The sequence below is a fragment of the Dipodomys ordii genome, unplaced genomic scaffold (assembly GCF_000151885.1).
Source record: "Dipodomys ordii isolate 6190 unplaced genomic scaffold, Dord_2.0 Scaffold5, whole genome shotgun sequence".
In the NCBI taxonomy this organism is placed as follows: Eukaryota; Metazoa; Chordata; class Mammalia; order Rodentia; family Heteromyidae; genus Dipodomys; species Dipodomys ordii.
In genome coordinates this window covers 11239722-11263521 of record NW_012267221.1, presented here as the reverse complement: position 1 = coordinate 11263521, position 23800 = coordinate 11239722, and the positions used below count along the sequence as shown (strand labels likewise).

The 23800-nt window shown below is 38.3% G+C and overlaps 2 protein-coding genes across 2 annotated transcripts in view; one reads left to right on the top strand and one right to left on the bottom strand.

The window, feature by feature from the left end:
* Wdsub1 (WD repeat, sterile alpha motif and U-box domain containing 1) overlaps window positions 1-16323 on the top strand; it is a 32139-nt gene extending 15816 nt beyond the window's left edge. Inside the window, exons 6-11 of the mRNA XM_013028104.1 lie at window positions 3723-3756; window positions 4890-4930; window positions 5014-5120; window positions 6159-6338; window positions 11007-11147; window positions 15652-16323. Of these exons, the coding sequence (XP_012883558.1) occupies window positions 3723-3756; window positions 4890-4930; window positions 5014-5120; window positions 6159-6338; window positions 11007-11147; window positions 15652-15809 (661 nt within the window). The 3' untranslated portion in view covers window positions 15810-16323. The remainder of the gene's footprint in view (window positions 1-3722; window positions 3757-4889; window positions 4931-5013; window positions 5121-6158; window positions 6339-11006; window positions 11148-15651) is intronic.
* Window positions 16324-19937: 3614 nt separating this feature from the next.
* Window positions 19938-23800, bottom strand: part of Tanc1 (tetratricopeptide repeat, ankyrin repeat and coiled-coil containing 1) — a 232915-nt gene continuing 229052 nt past the window's right edge. The window contains exons 26-28 of the mRNA XM_013029880.1: window positions 23271-23417; window positions 22179-22279; window positions 19938-21625 (exon numbers count right to left, since the gene is read on the bottom strand). Coding sequence (XP_012885334.1) covers window positions 20197-21625; window positions 22179-22279; window positions 23271-23417 — 1677 coding nt within the window. The 3' untranslated portion in view covers window positions 19938-20196. The remainder of the gene's footprint in view (window positions 21626-22178; window positions 22280-23270; window positions 23418-23800) is intronic.

The window sequence follows — 23800 nt, the reverse complement described above, 5'->3', positions numbered from 1 at the left end:
CTGGCTTTGAACCTCAATCTTCAGATCTCAGCCTCCTGAGTAGTTAGGATTACAGGCATGAGCCACCGGCGCCCAGCACACTTAATTCTTGACTCCCCTAATTCTTGCTTCAGTGTGCTATTTTAATAGTATTGCATTAAGTTTTACATTAGCTTATGTTTTGGTTCTAGAATTTATTTTTTTAATACTACAGTGTTATTCTTTTTGTGATTGACTATTTCTGTTGATTTTAACATACTTTATTGTATAAAGTACTTGATTTGGGCACAGTAGCCCAGGCCCCAGTACCAACACAGAAAAACAGAAATCTGTGACCTAGAATTTAAATCACTGGAAAGTTGAAGCCAAGTCAAATTTCCTTTTGTTGTTTGGAGAACTGTTTTATTAATCAACTGGTTTTCCCCTTCCTTTCTCTACATTTGTCCTATAGTAACTTATTTTTATCTCTTCTGCCAAACATGCTACCCTCTTCCTCTTGATCCAGCCAGAAAAAAGGGACTTTGTATGAATAGCTTTCTACTGAGCAAGAGCTCCATTTTTTTTATTGTTTGTTTGTTTTGAATGGTACAAGTACTGGGGCTTGAACTCAGGGCCTGGGTGCTGTCCCTGAGCTTTTTGCCTCAAGGCTAGTGTTCTGTCACTTGAGCCACCCTCAACTTCTGGCTTTTTGGTGGCTAATTGGGGATAAGAGTCTCACAGAATCTCCTGCCTGGGCTGGTTTTAAACTGTGATCCTCAAATTTCAGCCTTCTAAATTGCTAGGATTACAGGCGTGAACCACTGTTACCCCTTTAGGAGTTCTGTCTTTATGATTCATATAGTGGCTATTCTTTCTGTAAAAATTCAGTAGATAAGGTTCTTGGAAAACAGTTTTTCAAGTGCTTACAGTAGTTAGTTTTAAGAATTAAATAAATCATACCCTGTTTTCTTCTTTTTGAGTTGAAAACTGGTGAGAAACAGGGTGAATGGATAGCAGGACTTCCAATCTGCAACTAACTTGCTCAACTGCTGTGAGTGAGTATGGCCCATTGTTGACTTTTCTTGAAGGGGTAGATTAGAAAAATCCAGGAGTGGAAACACATGATCCAGGGGCTACCCTCGGATGCCACAGTCATCTGTCATTCTTTTCTGGCTGAGTAGGTGAGAAAGAAGTGGCCAAAAATCTTTTTTTTTAAATTTTATTGTAAGGTTATATACCTAGGGATTACAGTTACGTAAGTCAGGTAATGAGAACATTTCCTTTTGAACAGTGTCACCCACTCCTTCATTCTCTCCCAGTTTTTCCCTTTCCATCCACCCTCTCCTCTCCCTCCCTCGCCCAAGTTGTATAGTTCATTTCCAATACAGTGTCTAGTGAATAGAAAAATCTTATTTCAGTAAGACAGGACATTGTCTCCTGTATTCCAAACAATATGGTTATTTATTTTGTAAGTAGATGGTAGAATTCTTTTGTTTTGAATCAGAAGTGGTTTTAATGAACAACCATCTCTTACTCAGTCAAGACTAACAGAAGGCATAAGATCTTCTTTCCTAAAATTCAATCTTTTTTTTCTCTTAGTATTGTCTAAAGTAGTACTAACAGTTTCTGTTCTCTTAGTAGAGAGCTACCAAGTTAACTAATGATGATCCTCCTTCACAAGTGATATTTCAAGGAGTTTTTGGTTTTTTTTGTGTGTGTCTGTGTGTGGTACTGGAATTTGAATTTAGGGCATTTTACAATTTAAATCATGCCCCTAGACTGTTTTGCTTTATTTTTCAGTTAGGGCCTCCTGTTTTATTTTACCTGGCTAGCCTATATCTTTTATGTACCTGGGATGACAGGTATGTGCCACTGCACCCAGCATTTTTGTTGAAAAGGAGTCTTGCTAACTTTGTGCCTGGGCTGCCCTCAATCTGTGATCTTCCTGCTTTCCCTCTCTCATATAACTGGGTGGAGAGAGTTTTAATTACAACTTGTGGTAGACTCAAAGGAGGAATTTCCTTTTCATTTTGTTGTTGGTTTTTGATACAAGTAAGGATTATATTCCTAATTGTACCCCCATTTAGAAAGACCATTTTCTATGTAAGCTTAATGTGTCTGGGCTCTTATCACCAAAAGAAATTTTTTTTCTTTAGAAGTTCCAGGCTTAAGCAGAGTGGGCATTAATTGACTGGTTTTCTTATTTGTTTTCATGATATCCTTAAAAATAATGTTTGATGTACTCTCGGTTTGCAGCCATTCTGCTGTAGCTAAACACTTGTTTTTTTATTTCTTTTTAAAGGATGCACAGAAGTAATTTTTAACAAGTGCAGAAATAAAAACCCATATCTAGAGAAACTTAGAACTGAATATTTTTATCATTTAGATACTTACATTGTAACATTTTCGTTCGCTTTTCAGAATTGTGAATTGCCCTCATCCCTTTTTGTTTTAGTTTGTTTTTGATAGTGGCTTGTACTTTTGCCCAGGCAGTCTTGGACCATAATCCTCCTACCTCTGCCCTCTGAATAGCTAAAACTGTAGGTATACACAACTATACTAGGGTTCATTTTTGAAATAGAATCTCACTAACTGGGCCAGCCTTGAATCCTGTTCTTTCTATTTCTGACTCCTAAGTAACTGGGACTGTAGGCATGCATTAACATGCTCAACTTTGCTAAAATTATTTTTCACTGTTTTGGATTTTTTTCATACCCAGAATATACTATATGCATGCCATCATCTTAAATTATGTTTTGTGTTTGAATTTCTACAGCATAATTCCTATTTTAATTTTATGACAAAGATTTTGAAATCTCCATTGTGTGTATGCTGGTACTGAGGCTTTAGTGCAGGGTCTGGGTTCTGTACCTTAGATTTTTCACTCACGGCTGGTGCTTTGCTAATTGAGCCACAGCTCCACTTATGGCTATTTGCTATTTAATTGGATGAGAGAGTCTCATGGTCTTTCCCACCTGGGCTGGCTTCAGACCACCATTTTCCGAACTCAGTCTCCTGTGTAGATAGGACTACAGGCATGAACCACTGGCACTGAACAAGGAATTAAACTTTTAATTTTGTGACCCTTGTAGTCAGACTATAATCAACTACTGTTTTAATAACAATATGTACCTGTTTTGTTATGCAAGGACCAGTAACACTAGTCTTGCTGATCTTGTTTCTCACCCGTATATTATAGATGCATAAACCCTGCTTCCAAGGGATATGTGCTAGAAATAGTCATTTTTCTTTTTTGCTTTAACTTGTGTGCCTTCTATAATACTGTATTTTCCTTTGTATTGTGATCTTTTTTCCCTGAAAGAATAATCCCAGTAAAATAGTCAGTGTACCAAAATAGGTATAATCAAAACGTGTGCACTGATTATCCACAGTAAAGAACAAAACTTTCTGAAACAACAGAGTAGCAGCAGGTTATAGCTTTTCCTTGTAATTATTTTTCCCTTTCAATTACTAATGATGTGGAAATTGTGTCTTAATTATAGATAACAGGTGCTTGATCTGGTTATATCTTTGAAGTGTACGAAGCATGTGCTATTGTTTTCATAATGTCAATTTCCTGATAAATTTTATGTTTGTAATGTTTTTAAATAAAATTCATTTATATGAACTAAGAAAGACACTGTTCTAAATGGTAATATGTTACTATTTCAGTTTTTTAAGTCTAAAACTATTTAGAAATACTGATTACATAAATGCATTTTGTTTTAAAGAACTTTTTACTCATCTCTTTTTTTCTTTTAAAGATCAGTGGATAAGTCTGTCATGATATATGACACTGTAAGTATTTAAACATCTTGTGTGTGTAAGCTATTTGTTTAGTATATAACTAAACTGCATTTTATTAAGTATGATAGAAAAAAGTATATTCTGTCTACTATGCCCAAGAATATAATATATACATTCTTGCAAATGGTAAACTATGCAAGTAAGAAATTTGTTCTGTGACAGATTAAGTATTTTACTAACCACTTTAAGATGGATGGATTTAAAAATCTAATAGAAAATGCAGATTGAAAGAGCACTAATATTAAAAAAATCAGTTATTAAACTTTTATACCAAGCTCTGTAATAGCAAAGAATTACTTCTCCAGCAATTTTGGAGCATATAGTTGAAATACATCTACCTTTCTTAGAGTCCTAGAGTAGATTTACAATCTAGTGCAGGAAAAATTATTGTAGACTTTGAAAAATGATTTTTTTACAGGCAAAGATAGAGTTGGTAAAAATATTCTTAAGGAGAAAAATGAGTGCAGAGTGGAGCCTCATAATGATTGAGTTTGAGCAGCTATGGCAGCAAATCAGTGGAGACATAAATCATCAACATGTGGTAGGTCAAGCAAGTGAAGTGGTCCTCCACACACAAGTTAAACTCAGTGAAAGTTTTGGCAGGAAATGGCACCTAATTCTTAAGCAATATGAAGTAGGTCCCTGATATTTCTCATCAAATTAATGTATGAGATTTTTACTTTCACAAAAGTTTTAACATTAAGGTTTCTCTGTATAATATATACATGTCCAGTTAAATACATCTGTAAGCTTACTGGCTACCTAGTGTACTCAGAGTATAAATGATTATATTTTTATTTCTTGATTCTGTAATATGTAAAGTCAATGCCTTAGCAAAAATACAAATTTTTTCATGTAATAGATTATCGGTAAATGCCAAGTATTTGTTGTTTTAAAACTTTCTAAGAAGATAGTAGACAATAATATTGATGATTGAGAAAGTAACATAAGTTCTTGATAATACTACTCTAAATATCATTTTCTGTTATTCACTGAGCAAACTTTCAACTTACGTTAGTGATTAATATAAGAATACATATAGCATATGAACTATGTATGGTAAAAGAATGTCAGCAACTTTTCTGTTGCCTTAGTGAATATAAAGCTTTTTTTTTTTTTTTAAGAATACTCAGAATGTACTTCACACATTGACTCAGCATACCAGGTTTGAACTTAACCTTACTTTGTATTAGTATAATTTTAAAAAGTTAGCCAGAAGATATGTAAACAGTTATTTTTGTTAACTAGGTATGTCACAACTTGTGCCTTTGCACCCAGTACCCTTTTACTGGCTACCGGCTCAATGGACAAGACAGTGAACATTTGGCAGTTTGACCTAGAAACAGTTTCTCAAGGTTAGTAAGGATTTTATCTTTAATCTAGGTTATTCCTACTCACAATTGAAAGCAAAAGCTTAATCTCTCCCCCTCTACCTTTCTTTCCTCCCTCCCTTTATCCCCTTTTCTTCCTCTCCCCTTGCTCCTCCTCCTCCTTCCTCCTCTCTCTTCTCTCTTTCTCAATTTAGGAAATTAAGTCCATGATCTTGTGCATGCTAGGAAAAAATGCTACCACTGATGTATTCCCTCAGCCTGAAATTTAGCAAATGTTTTGATTTCAAATTGCTTTTTTCAATATAGAGTATGCATCCAAATTTAGTGTAATTTAAAAGTAATATTGAAAAAGTAAATGTTGAAGTGGTTGAAGTGGTAAATGCTGTTGAGTGCTTGTACCATGTATATCACACATACTCCTTTTTCAGATAAATGTACCCTGAGACAGAATAGGAATTATAATTATACTTTTGTGTTTGAGTGCCTGCTACTGGGGCTTGAAATCAAGCTTAGCTTTCTTGCTGACGGCTGGGACTCTGCTACTTGAGCCATACTTTCAGTTGGTTGTATCTCATTGGTAGCATACTTCTCTAGCAGGTGTGAAGGCCTGGCTTCCATCTCTAGCACCATAAAAAGAAAAAAGAAAAAGTATTTTTCTGGAGTTAAAAAGATTGTTCTAGAGGCTGGGAAGGCTCAGTAGTAGAGTGCTTGCCTTGCATGCATGATGCCCTGGGTTCAATTCCTCAGCACCACATAAGCAGAAAAAAGCCAGAAGTGGTGCTGTGGCTCAAGTGGCAGGGCACTAGCCTTGAGCTGAAGAGCTGAGGGACAGCGCCCAGGCCCAGAGTTCAGGCCCTCAACTGACAAAAAAAAAAAAGATATTCTAGAAGAGTAGTGTGTAATACAGTATTAAATAATGTCAAACAGTTCTTTAATTTTTTGAACTGCTTAAAAGGAAATTTACATAGTAAAACACATTTAAGGAAATTTACTTTGTTATTTAGAGTGGGAATGTTTATTTAAAAAGCACTTTTGTTTGTGTGTGTATGTGTGATTTAAAAGCAAGGAGCATGGAAGATCAGCTAAAGCAATTTACTGAAGATTGGTCAGAAGAGGATGTCTCAATCTGGCTTTGTGAACAAGGTTTACAAGACCTTGTTGGTATTTTCAAGATGAATAACATTGATGGAAAAGAACTGTTGAATCTTACAAAAGAAAGTCTGGCTGATGATTTGAAAATTGGTAAGATTAGTAAGATCTTAAATAATATTTAGTAATTTACTTTGAGATTGGTTTTGTTTCACTTGTAGTTTCCTTTAGTATTCTAGTACAATAATTATTTTGATGTATGTCTTTGTATAGAATGAGAATATATGTGAAATGAGAAAACAACATGAATTTATGTTGTTTTATTTCTTATTAATGAGGGCATTTTCTTTCATGATAGTATTTCCATATGTGCATCTAATTTTTTAATCATAGTCATCTCTCTTCTTTAATTACTTTACATATAAGGGATGGTTTTATTGTTATATTTTTACAATGTATTCTAATCAGTCTGACCCCCTTTTACTGTCCCTTCCTCACTTTCCAAAACAATTTTAACAGATTCGATTGTTCTATTTTCATAGTTGCAAACAATATTTCAACTGTATTCATCCTTTTTCATCCTTATTAGCCCAATATCCTCATATTTAAAAAATGGATTATAACATAACCCTAAAATTTGCTCTTTTTTATTTTTCTTTTGGGTCAGTCATGGGGCCTGACCTCTGGGCCTGGGCACTGTCCCTCTGCTCTTCAGCTCAAGGCTGATACTCTGCCTCTTGAGCCACATTGCTACTTTGAGCATTTTTTTTCTGCTTATGTAGTGCCGAGGAATCGAACCCAGGCCCTCATGCATGTAAGGCAAGCACTCTACCACTGAACCACTTTCCCAGCTCCTAATATTTGCTCTAAGAGTACAATCGTGACATTTTTGTGTTATCACAGAGTTGTACAAACATTATCACTGTTTAATTTCAGAACATTTTCTTCATCTCAAAAAGAAAATTTAATACCTGATTCCCCATTTTTCTACTCCTGGAACCAGTAAGCTATTTTCAGTCTCTATGAACTTTCTTCTTCGCATTTCATACACATCTTGCAATATGTGTCCTTTTTCTTTTGTACCAGTCCTGTGGCTATGAGCTCAGGGCCTGGGTATTGTCTGAGCTTTTATGCTCAAGGTTAGCTCTCTACCATTTGAACCACAGCTCCACTTCCAGCTTTTTTGATAGGTTATTGGAGATAACAGTCTCATGGAATTTCCTGTCCAGGCTGGCTTTGAATCACAATCCTCCTATCTCAGCTGCCTGAGTAGTTAGAACAACAGGTGTGAGCCATCAGCACCTGGAAATATGTATCCTTTTATATCTAGCCTTTTTCCCTTAACATATTTCAAGGTTTATCCACATTATAGCATGTATCAGTATGTTAGTCCTTTTTAGTCCATTGTATAAATTTATCAGTTTGCTTATCTAGTTATCAGTTTATAGAATTTGGGCTCCCTATTAGCAATCTTGAAAAATACTGCTGTAAGCAATTCTATACAAGTTTTTCTGTGAGCATCTTTTTTTTCAGTTTTCTTGGGTATGTAATTAGGAATAGAATTGGTGAGTCATGTGGTAACACTATACTTAACTTTGGAAGAACTGCTATGGCTGTTTTCCAGCAGTAGATGAAGTTTCTATTTACTCTGTATATCCCTAGTACTTGTTTGCTTTTTACTTCATAGCCATCTTAGCAGTTGTGAAGGGATTTCTCTTTAATATTTTTATTTGCATTTTCCTAGTTACTTTTTTATATTATTAAGTAGTTGTATAAAGGGGCTACAGTTCCCTTAGTCAAATTATGAGTATACAATGCATTTTGAATCGTTGTCACCCCTTCCATTATTCTCCCCCATTTCCCCAATCCCGTGTCTTATCCTCAAGTGATGTGGTTGTTTTTACATAATGTACATTGAATGCAATGACTGCAGTTGCTCACTGTTCCTCCTTCCATTCGTGTATGTGCATCTTTTTACCATGTCCCCAAAACGTTTTCACTTCCTGGTATTCATTTTTATAATGCCTTAAAATTCATTTGGGATGCTAAGACAAAATCACCTAAATTTAGGTAGCTATAAACAACAAAAATTTCTCACATTTGAGAGCTGGGAAGTCCATGAGTAAAGAAATGGCAAATTTTGTGTCCAGTGAGGGATCATTTCCCGGTTTGTGGATGGTGCCTTCCTACTGTGTCTTTGCGTGACAGAGGGGCAGGTTCAACCTCTGGTCTATTTTAGAAGGGCACTGATCCCATTCACAGAGGGGCTACCTTTGTGACCTAATTACTCTCCAAATTCTCACCTCCTAACACCAGCTTTGTTGAAAAGACTTCTTTTTGTCTTGATACTTTTGCCAAAAGTCATTTATGTGAGGGGTTATTTCTGGTGTTCTAATTTTATTCTGTTTTGTTGATCGGTATCTCTTGCATTGGTACTACACTCTACTGATTATTGTAACTTTGTAGTAAGTTTTGAATTGGAGAGTATATGCCCTCCATCATGTTATTTTCAGTAATTGTTTTGGTTGTTCTTAAATTTCTACATGAATTTTAGGATGACTTGCTCAGTTTCTTAAAGCCAATTGACTTTGATTGGAATGGTATAAAATTTGTAAGTGAACTTGAAGGTTGTTGTCACTTTTATAATAATGTCTGTAATCCATATACATAGGATGTTTTTCATTCATTTAGGTCTTAAGTTTGTGTCCAAATAATTTTTTGTTGACACTGAATTTTAGTATATTTAGTATATTCATAGAGATGAGCAATCAGTATTTAAGGTCAGAGTGTTTTCATTCCCCTGGAGAACTCCACTTTCTTACTCTCGCCTCTCCTTAGGCTCTGGCAGCCACTCATGTACTTTCTGTCTCGATTATATGCTTCATTTTTCTTTTTAACTTTTTTTTGGTGCTGATCCTTGGGTTGAACTCAGACTTAGGGCTTGGGTGCTGTCTCTGAGCTTCATTTTTACTCAGAGCTGGCACTCTACAACTTGAGCCACAACTCAACTTCTGGCTTTTTGGTAGTATTTGGAGATAAGCACCATATGGACTTTGCTGCCTGGCCTGACTTGGAACTGTGATCCTTAGCCTCCCAAGTAGCTATGACTGCACACGAGCCACCAGCAACTTCACTTTTTTTTTTATGGCCGAGTCATATTATTATATAGTTATATCACATTTTGTTTATTTATTCACCAACTTTTGAGCGTTTGTGTTATCTTTACTTTTTTTTTTTTTTTAGCTATTACCTATAATGCTCTGGGGACATTAATGTACAAGTTGTTCTGGGTACCCATGGTTCTCGCCTGTAATCCTAGCTAATTTGGGAGTCTCAACTTTTGACAATAGTGGTTCTAAGCCAATTAGAGCAAACTTACTTCCAATTAACCTACAAAAATCTGAAAGTGGAGATATGGCTCAAATGGTAGAAGCCTGAGAAATGGAACACAAAAAAAGTACAAGATTAGCTGGGCGCTGGTGGCTCTCGCCTGTAATCCTAGCTGCTCAGGAGGCTAAAATCTGAAGATCATGGTTCAAAGCCAGCCAGGGCAGGAAAGACCGTGAGACTCCTATCTCCAATAAACCACAAGAAAACTGGAAGTGGTGCTGTAGCTCAAGTGGTAGAGCCCAGCGCCCAGGCCCAGAGTTCAAGCCCCACGACCGACAAAAAAAAAAAAAAAAAGTACAAGATTTTGTATGACTGTATGTTTTCATTTCTCTTGGGTATGTATTAGGAGTGGAGTTAGAGTGCTTATTAACATTTGGAAGGCCTGTAGACTATATTCCAAGAAAATTCCATTATTTCACATGTCTATCAGTTACATGTAGGGTTTGTTTCTTCATAATTCTGAAAATATTTACTATGTCTTCTTGATTATGGTCATCTAGTAGTTTGGACTTTATTTGCAATTATTTGATGACAGAATATTTCTAAAGTGCTTATTGGCCATATATATATATATATATATATAATTTTAATTTTATTTATTTTTTGCCGGTCGTGGGGCCTGAACTCAGGGCCTGGGTGCTGTCCCTCAGCTCTTCAGCTCAAGGTTAGCGCTCTACCACTTGAGCCATAGCACCACTCCCAACTTTTTCTGCTTATGTGGTGCTGAGGAATCGAACCCATAGCCTCAGGTATGCAAGGGAAACACTCTACCACTGAGCCACCTTCCCAGCCCTATTTTCTTCCTTTTGCCTATGTAAAAATTTTTCTTACTGAGTTGTCAGGGTTGTTTACATATTCTAGCTACTAGATTCAGATCAAAAGTAACTTCATATTCTTACTATGATGCTCTGTATAAATAGCAGCTAGAAACTGTTCTCATTATGCTATAGTTAATCAGAAAGCTCAAGAAATAGGATATCTTTGTTGACATGATGTGCTAATTGAAAAGTGAAATAATAGTTGTTTATTCTAGAAACCACTTAAAATATAGTTTACTTTCCTTAGGAAGAATGATTTTGACAGATGATTGTTTAATACTTAGGTAGAAATGATTATATACTGTGCACAGGATTCAAAGTTAGATTTTAAGATTTATTGTTTAAAAGTATTGTAAGTCTTCTGAATTGTTAACCTGAACTTCAAAACTGTTTAGGAATTTTTTCTTGTGTAAATAAACTAAAATAAATTTTGTCAGTCCCAGTGGGTCATACCTATAATCTTAGCTACTTAGGAGGGTGAGATACAAGGATCATGGTTCAAAGCCAGCGTAGGCTTTCCTGTGAGGTAAACAGTGTGTTGCAATAAACTTTTTGCTAAAGCCTTACATAAAAATTGACAGTTCTCCAGCTCTAATGAATAATTTCTTTGCAGAATCTCTGGGGCTGCGGAGTAAAGTGGTGAGGAAAATAGAAGAGCTCAAGACCAAGATGAATTCTCTTTCTTCTGGAATTCCTGATGAATTTATATGTCCGATAACTAGAGAACTTATGAAAGATCCTGTTATTGCATCAGGTATGTGTGAGGATTGCCAAGTTCAGGTTATATTATGTGCTGAATAAGTATAGGCAGTTCATTTCTCATAGTTTTCCTTTTTAAAACTCTCTATATCCGGCACCTAATGAGGTGAAGGGATTAAGTTTTAAAATTTCATTTAAACTTATGAAATGTATAGTTAACAGAATGAAAATATAAAATTCAGTAGTTTTTTTGGAGATACTGTGGTTTGAACTCAGGGCCTCATCCGTGTAGGCACTACTGAGCCAAAAATAAAAGTTTTACATCAGACTGTTGTCTTTAACTCTCATTTCTTTTATGGTTTAGGAAATACCTACCTTTTCCAATCTTGTTATACTAAAATCTTTGCTAAGGGCTGGGAAGTTGGCTCAGTGGTAGAGTGCTTGCCTTGCATGCCCAAGGCCCTGGGTTCAATTCCTCAGCACCACATAAGCAAAAAGAAAAAAGCCGAAAGTGGCGCTGTGGCTCAAGTGGTAGAGCGCTAGCCTTGAGCTGAAGAGCTGAGGGACAGCGCCTAGGCCCAAAGTTCAGGCCCCACGACGGGACCAAAAAAAATAAAATAAAATCTTTGCTAAAACTTAAGATAAAATGAGCTCTACAATATCTTTTTTTAAAAAATGATTTTAAACAGCCTTTCAGAAATAAGAATTTAAAGCTTATAAAGTTTTTAATAGTTCACATTAATTCCTAATATATACTTTATGTATTTATCAGTGTATTCACATTCTATATGATTTGTGGGGAGCTAAAATCAATAAACATTTTTGAATATTGAGTTTACATAATTTTTCACTTGCAATACCTTTGTACCTGTATTGTGTGTTTGACTCCCTACTAGTAGGTATGTTTGCAAATCTTTATATATACATGTTTATATATATATATATATATATATATATATATATATGTATTGTAAATGTTATTGCACAGATACTTTGATGCATGTTTTTGTTGTTACCATTACTTAGGTTAAGGTCACTTCTGTAGGCTAAGTCTCCACAAGCTGAACTAGTCAATTAGAATATTTTAGACAAGGAACAAATTGATAAATTTTATTGACTGACATTTTTCTAGAAAATAACTTTACCTATTTTCAGTTCTGATTATAATTTCATTTATTCTTGTATTACTCTTTCGTGTAATACTGAATCTGAGCATCTTTTTATACTTTTTATGGTTTTCTTCTTTTTCTTTAGCAGTATTAGGATTTGAACTTGAGTCTTTTACTTGCTGGGTGGGTGGCAAGCATTCTACCTCTTGAGCTATGGCTCCAGATTCCTGTAACTTCTTGTCCATAAACATTTAGTTTATGTTCAGTTTGTTTAGCTTTTATTCTTTAGTATGAAATATACCTATGGGAGGCCGTAACAGTGCATATACTGAAGCTCCAGACTGTTTGAATTTGTTTCGTTACTTGTGGAGGCTATACAACATCTCTGTGCCTCGGTTTCCTTGTGTGCAAAATTGGCATAGTGGTACTTACCTTCTGGGATTGAGAATGACTTGATGTAAATTAGGTACTTAAACTACCTGTTTGCTGGGCTCTGATGGCTCATGCCTGTGATCCTAGCTACTCAGGAAGCTGAGATCTGAGGCAGGAAAGTAGTCTGTGAAACTATTATCTCCAATTAACCATCAGAAAACTGTAAGTGGGGGGCTGGGAAGGTGGCTCAGTGGTAGAGCGCTTGCCTTGTATGCATGAGGCCCTGGGTTCAATTCCTCAGCACCACATAAGTAAAAAGAAAAAAAGCCGGAAGTGGCGCTGTGGCTCAAGTGGTAGAGCGCTAGCCTTGAGCTGAAGAGCTGAGGGACAGTGCCCAGGCCCAGAGTTCAGGCCCCAGGACCGGACCCCCCCCCCCAAAAAAAAAGAAAACTGGAAGTAGTGCTGTGGCTTAAGTGGGACTAGCCTTGAGCTGAAGAGCTGAGGGACAGCACACAGGCCCAGAGTTCAAGCCCCACGACCAAAAACAACAAACAAAAAAACCCAGAACAGTACCTTCTTATAATAAGTTAGCTGTTTTTATTTCAGGCTATGAAATTTTCTATTAGGACTCTAGTTGCAACAGAGAAAAACTGATTAGTTTACTCAGACATGACAGTTTATTAAATGTGGATCTGAGGAAAAGGGACACAGGAGAACTTACGTAGTCAGGATTCTCTTTATTCAGAGGCCTGAATATCCACTTTGTGATTTTTATTATGCCTTTGTTTTTCATAGAAAAGATCCTTTGGGAACCAGTAGGTACCAAATTTTACATTATTGGTATGGATATTTTCTTCTTTTGTGTTTGGTTTTGTTTTCATATTGATTTATGTCAGTAATTGCTGAGTACTGTTCCATTGCATGAGATATTATATAAATATATTAATCATATGCCATAATAGATTTATATTCATCCTTAACCCAATAATGGGCTATTAGGTATTTTCCACTTGGTAGCTATTATGCCCATAAACAAAATGTCAGGACACATTTGATTTTCTCTTGTGAAATATTTAAGTGGAATTACTGGGTTCTATAAGTGAATGTTTAACTTTAGAAACTTTCTAAATTACCAGCTGAAAATTTCAATTTCTCTATCTCCTAGTCAACACTTGATATGTCTTTTTAATTTTTGCCATTTTACCACTTGAGCTAATACTCTACCAGCTTTTTGGGTGGTTAATTGGAGAGAAGAGTCTCAGACTTACTTGCCCTGGTTGGTTTCAAACCACAATCCTCATATCTCAGCCTTCTGAGTAGTTAGGATTATAGGGTGAGCCATTGGTGCCCAGCTAAAAGACATTCTCTTAAACATTGCTAATGGGAATAAAAATAGGCAGGGTTCCTATAGATTCCACAATCACTGTGTGTGTGTGTGTGTGTGTGTGTGTGTTGCCAGTTCTAGGGCCTGAACTTAGTTCCAAGGTACTGTCCCTGAGCCTCTCTGTTCTCAAGGCTAGCACTCTATCACTTCAGCCACAGCGCTACTTCTGGCTTTTTCTAAGTAGTTTATTGGAGATAAGAGTCTCCAGACTTTTCTTTCTTTTTTTTTTTGGGTCCGGTCATGGGACCTGAACTCTGGGCCTGGGCGCTGTCCCTCAGCTCTTCAGCTCAAGGCTAACGCTCTACCACTTGAGCCACAGCACCACTTCCAGCTTTTTTCTTTCTGCTTATGTAGTGCTGAGGAATTGAACCCAGGGCCTTGAGCATGCAAGGCAAGCGCTCTACCACTGATCCACCTTCCCAGCCCTCTCACAGACTTTTCTGTCCGGATTGGCTTCGAACTGTGATCCTCAGATCTCAGCCTCCTGAGTAGCATGAACCAGTGGCTAAATCCTAGGTGAATCCTATATTTACCTTGATGACAGAACCACAAGTACCCTTAAAAGCCAGATTTCTCTGAAGGATTTCACCATTTTTTTGGCTGGGTGGGTGGGGCACGGGGGAGGCACAGGTTGTGGGGCTTGAACTCTGGGTTTAGACACTGTCCCTGAACTCTTCAGCTCAAGGCTAGCGCTCTACCACTTGACCCACAGCAGCACTTCCAGATTTTTCTGCTTATGTGGTGCTGAGGAATCAAACCCAAGGCCTTACGTATGCAAGACAAGCACTCTACCACTGAGCCACCTTCCCAGCCCTTCAGCATTATTTTGAAAGAGTTCTAGGCATTGTAAGTTAGACAGTGAGAACCAAGCTTTTGGGCTAAGAAAAAGCCCTTACTAGTATAGCTTTTTTTTTCTGTCAGTCATGGGGCTTGAACTCTGGGCCTGGGCACTGTCCCTCAGCTCTTCAGTTCAAGGCTAGTGCTCTGCCACTTGAGCCACAGTGCCACTTCTGGCTTTTTCTGCTTATGTGGTGCTGAGGAATCGAACCCAGGACCTCATGCATGCAAGGCAAGCACTCTACCACTGAATCACCTTCCCAGAAATTTACTCCTGTCTTCTCTCCTCTCCCTTTAATTCATACTTCTGCCTCAACTTCTCCCAGTTCTAGGACTGCAGGTGTGCATCACAATTGGCTCAGAAATTCCAGTCTTTATCACTGAGTTTTGCAAGAACATAATTAAAACATCAGTGCATTATTTTTCTTAAGGGGAGGGCTCCCAACTTCCCTCTACTGTCAAGTCCTTGATGGATTAGTTCTATAATACATAGCTATTTCCCTGACTTTAATATTCTAGGAAGTTTCACTAAATTATTCCTATGACTCTTTCCCTCATCTTTGAACACATTTATCTTTACTACTAGCTGTTTTGCTTTCTTTTCTACCTCTATGTCTGAATTTTTGACAAGGTCCTGTTTTCAGATGTACTGTTCAAAAGGATCAGATAAGCTTCACAAAGCACTATCTAGTCTTAACAGCAATGATGGGAGGATTGTTTGTGGCAGGGATATTTAGGAATGGTATAAGCATGGTAAGAATACCACTTAAGTCACAATAGGAGCCTTGATATAATCTTTAGACTCATTTTGGTAACTTGCCTTTCTGACATCTCATTTTTATATGTTTGACTTTTAGATGGCTATTCATATGAAAAAGAAGCAATAGAAAATTGGATCAGCAAAAAGAAACGTACAAGTCCCATGACAAATCTTGTCCTTACTTCAGTGGTACTTACACCAAACAGAACTCTGAAAATGGCCATCAACCGATGGCTAGAGACAAATCAAAAATAAAGTTGTTGGGCTGGGCGTGGTGGTGTAGTGTAACCCCCAGCTTCTTGGGAGGCAGAGGTAGAAGGACCACCTCCGCCTGATTGCCTTACTCAAGGCCAGCCTGAGGAAAGTTGACGCAAGAACCTATTTGAAAGACCAACTACAAAAGGGCTGGGGCATGGCTCAGCTATTATATAGCTTGCTAGCAAACACAAGGTCCTGAGTTCAAACCCTAGTATTGCAACAACCAAAAATTAGTGATCTTGCTTGAATGATTTAAAGGTAAACATGGATTAAAATCAAATTAACCTCTCTACAAAAATAGTGTGAGGATTCCAGTTAGGATGCCTTTGCATCCTAAATATGGAATATCAAAACAGAAGGAAAAAGGTAAGCAAATTAAAACTAGTCACATAAAAATTGTCACTTTACATTCTTTAAACAAATGGACTGAATTACACTAATTTTATCCTTTTTACTATAGAGTATATATCTTTTTGTACCTGTGAAAAAGACTATGTAGAAATAAAATTTCACTGTGGTTTTAAATTGTAATTCTCAATTTTTTTTTCTTGCTGGGTATAGGTGGTTTCTTGGTATAACAAGAGTGGACTCCTCTAGATACTTTTGAGTTTATACTTTCATTTATTCAAATATATTAAATATGCAATTTTGATGGATTCTAAGTTTGCAATATAGTGAAGAGTTTTTCTCTTTTGATCAAACCCAGATACTAGATAGGTAAACACCAGATAGACTTTGTGGTAGAATTGTTAGAATTCTTAGAAGTTCTCATTAGTATACAATAGCCTGATATTTAATAGATCACCTATCACCCTGACTAACATCCACTCAGAAGTTCAAGTTCAGAAAGGAAAGCTGTTGTGACTTCTCACATACCTGATACAGGCTGATTTGCTCAAATGGGAGGCTTGTTGGAACAACAGCACAAGTGCAGGCAGGGACCAGGATGCTTACCTCTGCACAATGAGCCCAAAACTTCCTGGAATTTTCAAGAATATTCAAATTCAAAAGACTGGGGAAAGCAATGTATTTCATAAATTTATAGCTAACATAGCAGATGGTCACAGGAAAGTAGTAAACTTGCCTACTACAAAAATGTCCCAGGATCCATCATACTGCTTTGTAAGATCTGTAACCTAATGGCTCTGTTGCCTTCATCCTAACTAGAATCCTCATACTGTTTTGATAGAGAGGTTAATAATTCTTGTTTGCACATTACAAAAACTTCTCTCATTATTGTAGACAAAAAAAAAAAAAGGAAAAAGGTTGGAAATAGGTGTCCTTTGACAAGTGTATTCTGTAAAGCAAGTATTCTAACATTCAGGGAAGTTTTTTTTTTAATAGACCACCACTAGCTAGCACAATATCATTTTGCTTCGATAAGTAACAGACATATTCCAAAGGATCAATGAAAATCAGTGTTAAAAATTAATTCTAAAGTAGGTTTTGCAGACGTGTTTTTTCAAAAAAGGCATTTTTAACCCGGCTGTGGTGACTCACGCCTGTAATCCTAGCTACTCAGGAAGTTGAGATCTGAGGATCAAGATTTGAAGCCAGCCTGGGTAGAAAAGTCCCTGTGAGACTCATCTCCAATTAACCACTCAAAAACTACAACTGGTGCTGTGGCTCAAAGTAGTAGAGCACTAGGCTTGGGCAAAATAGCTCAGAGACAGCACCCAGGCCCTGAGTTCAAGCCCCATGATGAGGGGAAAACAAAACAACCCAAACATTTCGCTTTCTATAGTTTCTTGTAAAGGAGTAATTTTCCAAATTTAAACACCTGTTTTATACAAACACACAAATCAAAGCCAAACAACCCCATCTTCCAAACATGTAGACAAAAACCAAGCCTGAGGCCATCTATAGAAAGGGTCAAAACATAGGCCCTAAGTCCCAGCACTGGTCAGGATCATTAGAAGCACTGCCCAGTGCTGCCTGATGTGACCTTCTCAAGAGTTCATTTCTTCCCTCAGTACCTGAGAAAATGTCCTATCAACAATGAAGATAATATTTTATTGATCTCACTATACTGGCTGCTTTACAGAAAATGCAGGACAAGAATTTTGTATTATCAGTATTTCCCCTCCTACCCTATTTTCTTTCAATTTTAAACTTTAAATATCAAAATTTAAAGAACTGAAAATACTTTCCTTAAGCTTCTAGCAATAGCAGTAATGAGACAATGTAAAGTACTATCAGGCTTAAGATTGCAAGTTAGGATTTTTATCAAGACACAGCAATATTAACACACTGCATTGGACCTGAAAATGTGAGCATAAAGAGAAATACCCATTTTAAAGTGAAGATAAAAGATAAATTAGGCTCAACCAAAATAACGGTATTGTGAAAATGTGACTGTTTTTGCCAAAAGGTTTTGAAAGCTGCTGTATTGAAGGTGCTCCATTGTCATTAAAACAGACAAAGCAGATTGCTTTCCTTCACGTTTTTGTCCTATATTTTAGGTAAAAAAGACTTGTGACCATAGGGCATTTTGGAATTTGTAGAAGTTGCCAAACTTACTCTGAAAGTAAGTGAAATTAAATGTGCATTTGGTAAAAGTACTTTTTTTCTGTTTTTTTTTTTTTAAGGTAACCAAGATTACACCGAGGCAGATAGGTTTCATCAGATATTCTCTCCTTATCCATTGAATCAGTGAATGCAACCCAATTCTATTAATAGTCTTTATTCCTATGGAAAAGTACAGTAGTTGTGCAGAAACAAAACTAATGAAAGAGTCAGACTTCCACAATATTAAAGAAAATAAATAAGCCATAGTAGTTATAGCAGAACTCACAGAAAGCCTATAAAAAATGATAAAGCTGTTTGTACAAAGTACACTGTATACACTCAAGAACATTGAAGAATGATACCAGAAGGTTCCCATTCGTACAAAACTGTAATGATCTTCACAAGAACTTTGTAACTATTCATTTAAGAACATTCTGCAAATATAGAACTTCCTTCTCCCCAATTCTAGAAAATAAATTTCACATCTTGACATATAAAACAAGTCCATTCCCATGTCTTTCAAACTAGCATTTTAACATCCTCCAACAACACACCATTTTCATATAAAAATACCTTTAAGCCAAGGCTCATTCCTGTACCTTATCTTTACAAATGAATAATACATCAGCTTGGACTTAAGTAGCACCTCACAGGTGTTCATATAAATGAGATAAAGTGCCGTTACTGGTATACTGTTAACATGCCATAGTAACATATTCAGTGCAACAACCAGCATGAATGAAGCCTAACAAAGAACATGCAAATATGACTGGGGGTGTGTGGTTTGTTTTTGTTTACAGATTAGCTACTTTCAAATAGTTGTATTTACAAATCTGAATAAAACTGGGCTAACTAGTATATACAATGTGACTATGAAGTAATGATTGTATAACAAGAGAGAAGCAACAACCAACCATACCTTAAGTAACCAAAACAAGCATCAACCATACCTTTAGTAACCAAAATAAAAGCAACAACCAAACATACTTAAGTATCCCACTTGGATTTTGGAAAGTACCCAATGTTAAAAACAGTTCTGGAACACATTGATAGCTAGTTTTTAGGTGCCACTAAGAATGCTATTCTCAGTATATTTTAGCCAAGTCTGACTTGACTACTAATCAAGATTGCAAATAGCTTATTTAGCCTGCTTCCACATATTAAAAATACCTTGAAGCATAAACATACTTCCTATAAAGGTCCTATAAAAAAGAGCCATAAAAGTGAAATTATATTTCAATCCCCTCTAAAGGAACTGCAATAAAGGAAATAATTCTTTGATACTCTTATTTTTTATTTAAAGAACAACAGAAAACTATATGATAGTTTCATTTTCTAAAAAAAAATCACTTAGCTCTCTCTCTCTCATAAACATACACAAACACACTGGGGTTTGAATGAGTTTGAACTGTAACTTAAAAAAAAAACTCTACCTTTCCAGAATAATTTGGGCATTATGTGGAGTCAAAATCTATTGCTCTTTTAACAATGGATGTTTTCCTTTAGATAAATACTAATCTTACAACATAGCAATGACTAGGAGAAAAATCAAGTGATTTTGTAATAGAAAAGCAGAGTTAATGCCTTGGCTGTCTTAAATTTTTATTTTGAGATATATATATATATATATATATATATATATATGTATGTATGAGTAATTAGTTTTCAGCTCTGTTTAGCATTCTTATTTATGGTGACTTCTAGCTGCTTAGAAAAGAACTGTTTTCTTACATTTTTAATATGTCAATGGCATCAGATCCACCCTGGAGGATGGAAAAATATGGCTAAAATTTCTTATGATGAAAAAAAAGTTCTGGTAGTATTTACCACCAGGGCCCAACAGGCTTTTCCAATTTTAGACTGCGTCTCTTAAGGCTCACACATTTGACTCTATGAATGAGCGCTTTGGTTTCGCTGAAGTGAGGTGACTTCTGTGGGCTTCATTAGTGCTGTGAGGTGGCTGCTTGGGGATGCTTTCCTGGTACAGATGAGAAACACTCTTACTTATCCTGATGTCTGGGCAATGGACTGGGATTTGGCACTTGTTTTCTTCTAGTTCCTTCACCGGCGCCCCGTTGTGAACACTTCCACCCAGGGTAGAAACAGAAGAGGGCTTGGCTTGGTGGGAATATCCTGGCTTGAGAGAGGGCTTCTCAGAGTTAGAAGGCTGCAGGCCAGCTGCAGCAGCTGTGTTTGTCAGTAGCCCCTCTGCCACCTGGCAGTGCCAGGTGCGGTTTGGAGGATTGCTCTGCTGCTGGAACCTTGCAGTCTTGTCCATGATTCCCATGAATGGAGTATTGCGTGGCCTGTGCTCGGCAGTTCCACTCTGCACCTGGTTTATAGTTTTGTCTTTAAGTCGAGTATCTGGTCCCTGGACCTTGAAGCCATCTGAAAAACTACTGCTAGAAGTCAGACTACTGGTGGAACTTGACATCTTTATGCTGCTCGACGGAGAACCAGAAGAGCCTGAGCTGGCAAGGGAAGCAGGGTGTCTCATATCACCGCCACTACCTGGTCCACCCTGGCTTGGCGGGGCTACGTCGCCAGCTACAGAGGCGTGAGACAGGAGCCTCTCTGCAGCTTTGACCTTGCTTGGTAACGGGTATGCAGTCCCACTCTCACTGCGCTGCAGCTGGACATTCTGGCTGGGGCCCAGCCGATCCCCAAAGTGTCCACAGCCGGCTCCCATGGCAAAGGGCCCCACTCCCTCTACATGTTGGCTTCTGCCTCCAGCAGCAGCTGCGGGAATCCTACCTGGCATGGGACTTGGGGGGGGATGCTGCGAAGAGACTTGCATTTTTGTGCTATTACTTCTCACAGCACACTGCCCTGAACCCAGATGTTGGTTGGTCTTCACTATCTGTGCCTGTTTGGTGGGCTGCATAACCAAGCCCGGCTGGGCCACAGTTTCCCTCGAGGCCTTGCTGGTTCCTGCCCTGCTCTGTGGTGATACCGGCCTACCTTTGGACTGTAACCCTTCCTGGATGTTTCGAATGTACGGGGAGGGGACAGATGAGGGTGGCTGGGACCTGGGAGGAGGGGAAATGGATTCTTCCTGTGGAGAAGTTTCTTCCTCGTCAGCCTCCTCGAGGTGGAAATGGTCATTTAGCTCAGAAGTTGGGGTGTCCTCTTCATGATCGGAATCATTGGGTGGCGCTGGTGGTGGGCACTGCTGTTTTTGCTGCTGGCTCTTCTGGAGTTGCTTGCATTCCTCTTCCACGCGGGCCAGCAGCCTCTTGATTTCCTGGTTGGTGGGACAGAGTTTCACAGCCTCCTGCAAGTCAGCCAGAGCTGCCACAAATTGCCTTTGTATGAAAACATAAGGTGTATTTACAATCCACAAACAAGCAAACTGCACAGAAGAAAGAAGATAGCCGAGTGAGGTCCCTGGTCCCTGTTTGGCCCAGTTGATTGGCTAATGGCAGTGCTGTATTCTAGCCCAGATCTGTGTCATTCCAGGGTCCTTTTCTATCTCTATAAATTCTGCCTCCCCCTGGGAGGACTGGGAATGAGGTAGGCATACGTCAGTGGATGACACGATCATGTTAATGTTCTATTTACCAGCTCTCATCACACTTACCTCTAATTCAGAAGTCAGACACTGCCCCCATCCTGAGCCATGGGGCTGGCAGGACTAGGAACTCTAGCCAGGGGAAAGGGGGAAACAACACCCACGGAGACAATAAAAGGCTTGTTAACAACACCCACCACAAGCCTCTTAGAAGATACTTAGCATTAAAAGCGGGACGAGAGGCATCTGATTAACCTTGATGAAACAAAACTTTCTCAAACTCAATTAGCAAGTTTTATCCCAGCAAGCAAAGCTCATCTGGTCAGGTGGGTGATCCCAGACAGTACCTGCTATTTCTCTTTGCTCTTGCTCTTGCATAAAAAGCTTCATACGACTTGGGTTTCAGTTCCAGAGCCTTTGATGCAAATTCTTCTGCCATGCCAAAGTCCTGGTATAAAGAGTTAAACACACGAGTCAGAGGCATCATAGAAACAAGCACAGCCAGTGCTTCCTTGCTGTTGCTCTAAAGGGCAGCAGTGCATTGGGATCTAAGGAGAGAAGGCAGCTGTCCTAGAGCAACTTTTTACTCAAGGCTAATACTCTATCACTTGAGCCACACAGCACCATTTCTAGCTTTTTCTGTGATTAATTCGGAGATAAGTCTTATAGACTTCTCTGCCTGGGCTAGATCCTCAGATCTCACCCTCCTGAGTAGTTAGGATTATAGGCATGAGCCACTGACGCCTGACTGATGACTCTTAAGAATGCAGAAGAGAAACAGTGACTGACAACTAGAGAGAGAAGGGTACTGGAAGCAGCGAGATGAAAGGGTGGGAGCCTGCAGGGGAGACGGCTGGAAGGACTTGTGGTGGTACGAATGTCCGCCATCTCCCCATCTGCTCCAGCAAGAAGGCAGGCAGGCTCTGTGCCCATGGAAGCAGGAAGTTCAGACTGGGTAGATGCACTTTAAAAAAAATAGAGAAAAGTACCCAAATATCTGGCAGTGACAAAGTAACACGAGTTAACCATCACTAGTTACAAATAAACTACTCACAGGCAGGCCCACTTAGCTAATCTAAAGAACATGAGGCAGGTGGTTATAGCACATTCCTGTGACTTTTCAACTCTTGGGGGAAGCAGCTGTTGAACTGGTGACATGGTTGGCACTCTCACTGCTTGGAAGTCACAGGCACAGTTTGGCATTTGCATCTTATTACTAAAAAGCAGAGGAAACTAGACCCAGGCATATCCCACCAACACCCAGGGGGTGAGTAGTCACCTTGACCTTCAGGAGGTCCCTGGAGACCAGGAGCTCCCCACAGGCCAGCTTCACATGCTGTGTGCCTCAGTCACACAGACTGTGTCAGGAGCTGGCTTTTACACCACTGTCACAGGCCCACAGATAAAGTACTAGGTGGAGATCATGGGGCCCAGCTTACATTTGTTTTTCTTCGGCATCGAGACAAATTGAGATAGAGGGAAACTCTCAGTTCATTGAATGGTCTCATGTCCTCCCCGACTCCTTCTCGAGGAAACTTCCTCAATGCATACTGGTACCGCTGGGCTGCCTCTTTCATCTTTCCTTTCTAGGAGTCAAAAAGCACAGGTGAAAAAGCCCCCACCCCTCAAAGATGCCTTGCAGAATCATCACAGTGTATCCAAGGATTCAGGAAGTGTCCAAACTCGGTCACTACCCTGTCTTAATGTACTTGAGCCTCCCTGTGCTATGTACACCTGTGACATGTTGGTTGGTCACACCGTAAGGAAGAGGACAGCTTTACAAGGAAGTGTTTGTAAATCGCCAAATTGCTAACTATCTATCTTAATGCGCCAGCTTATCTTCTCAGTTATATATTTTTAAATTATTTCAAGAGCAATCTCATCTAAAGATGTTTTAATGCCAACTGCAACAGAAATATGAAAAAATGATAGTTTCCAAGACAAGCAGAGTCTTGTGGATAAACCTAAA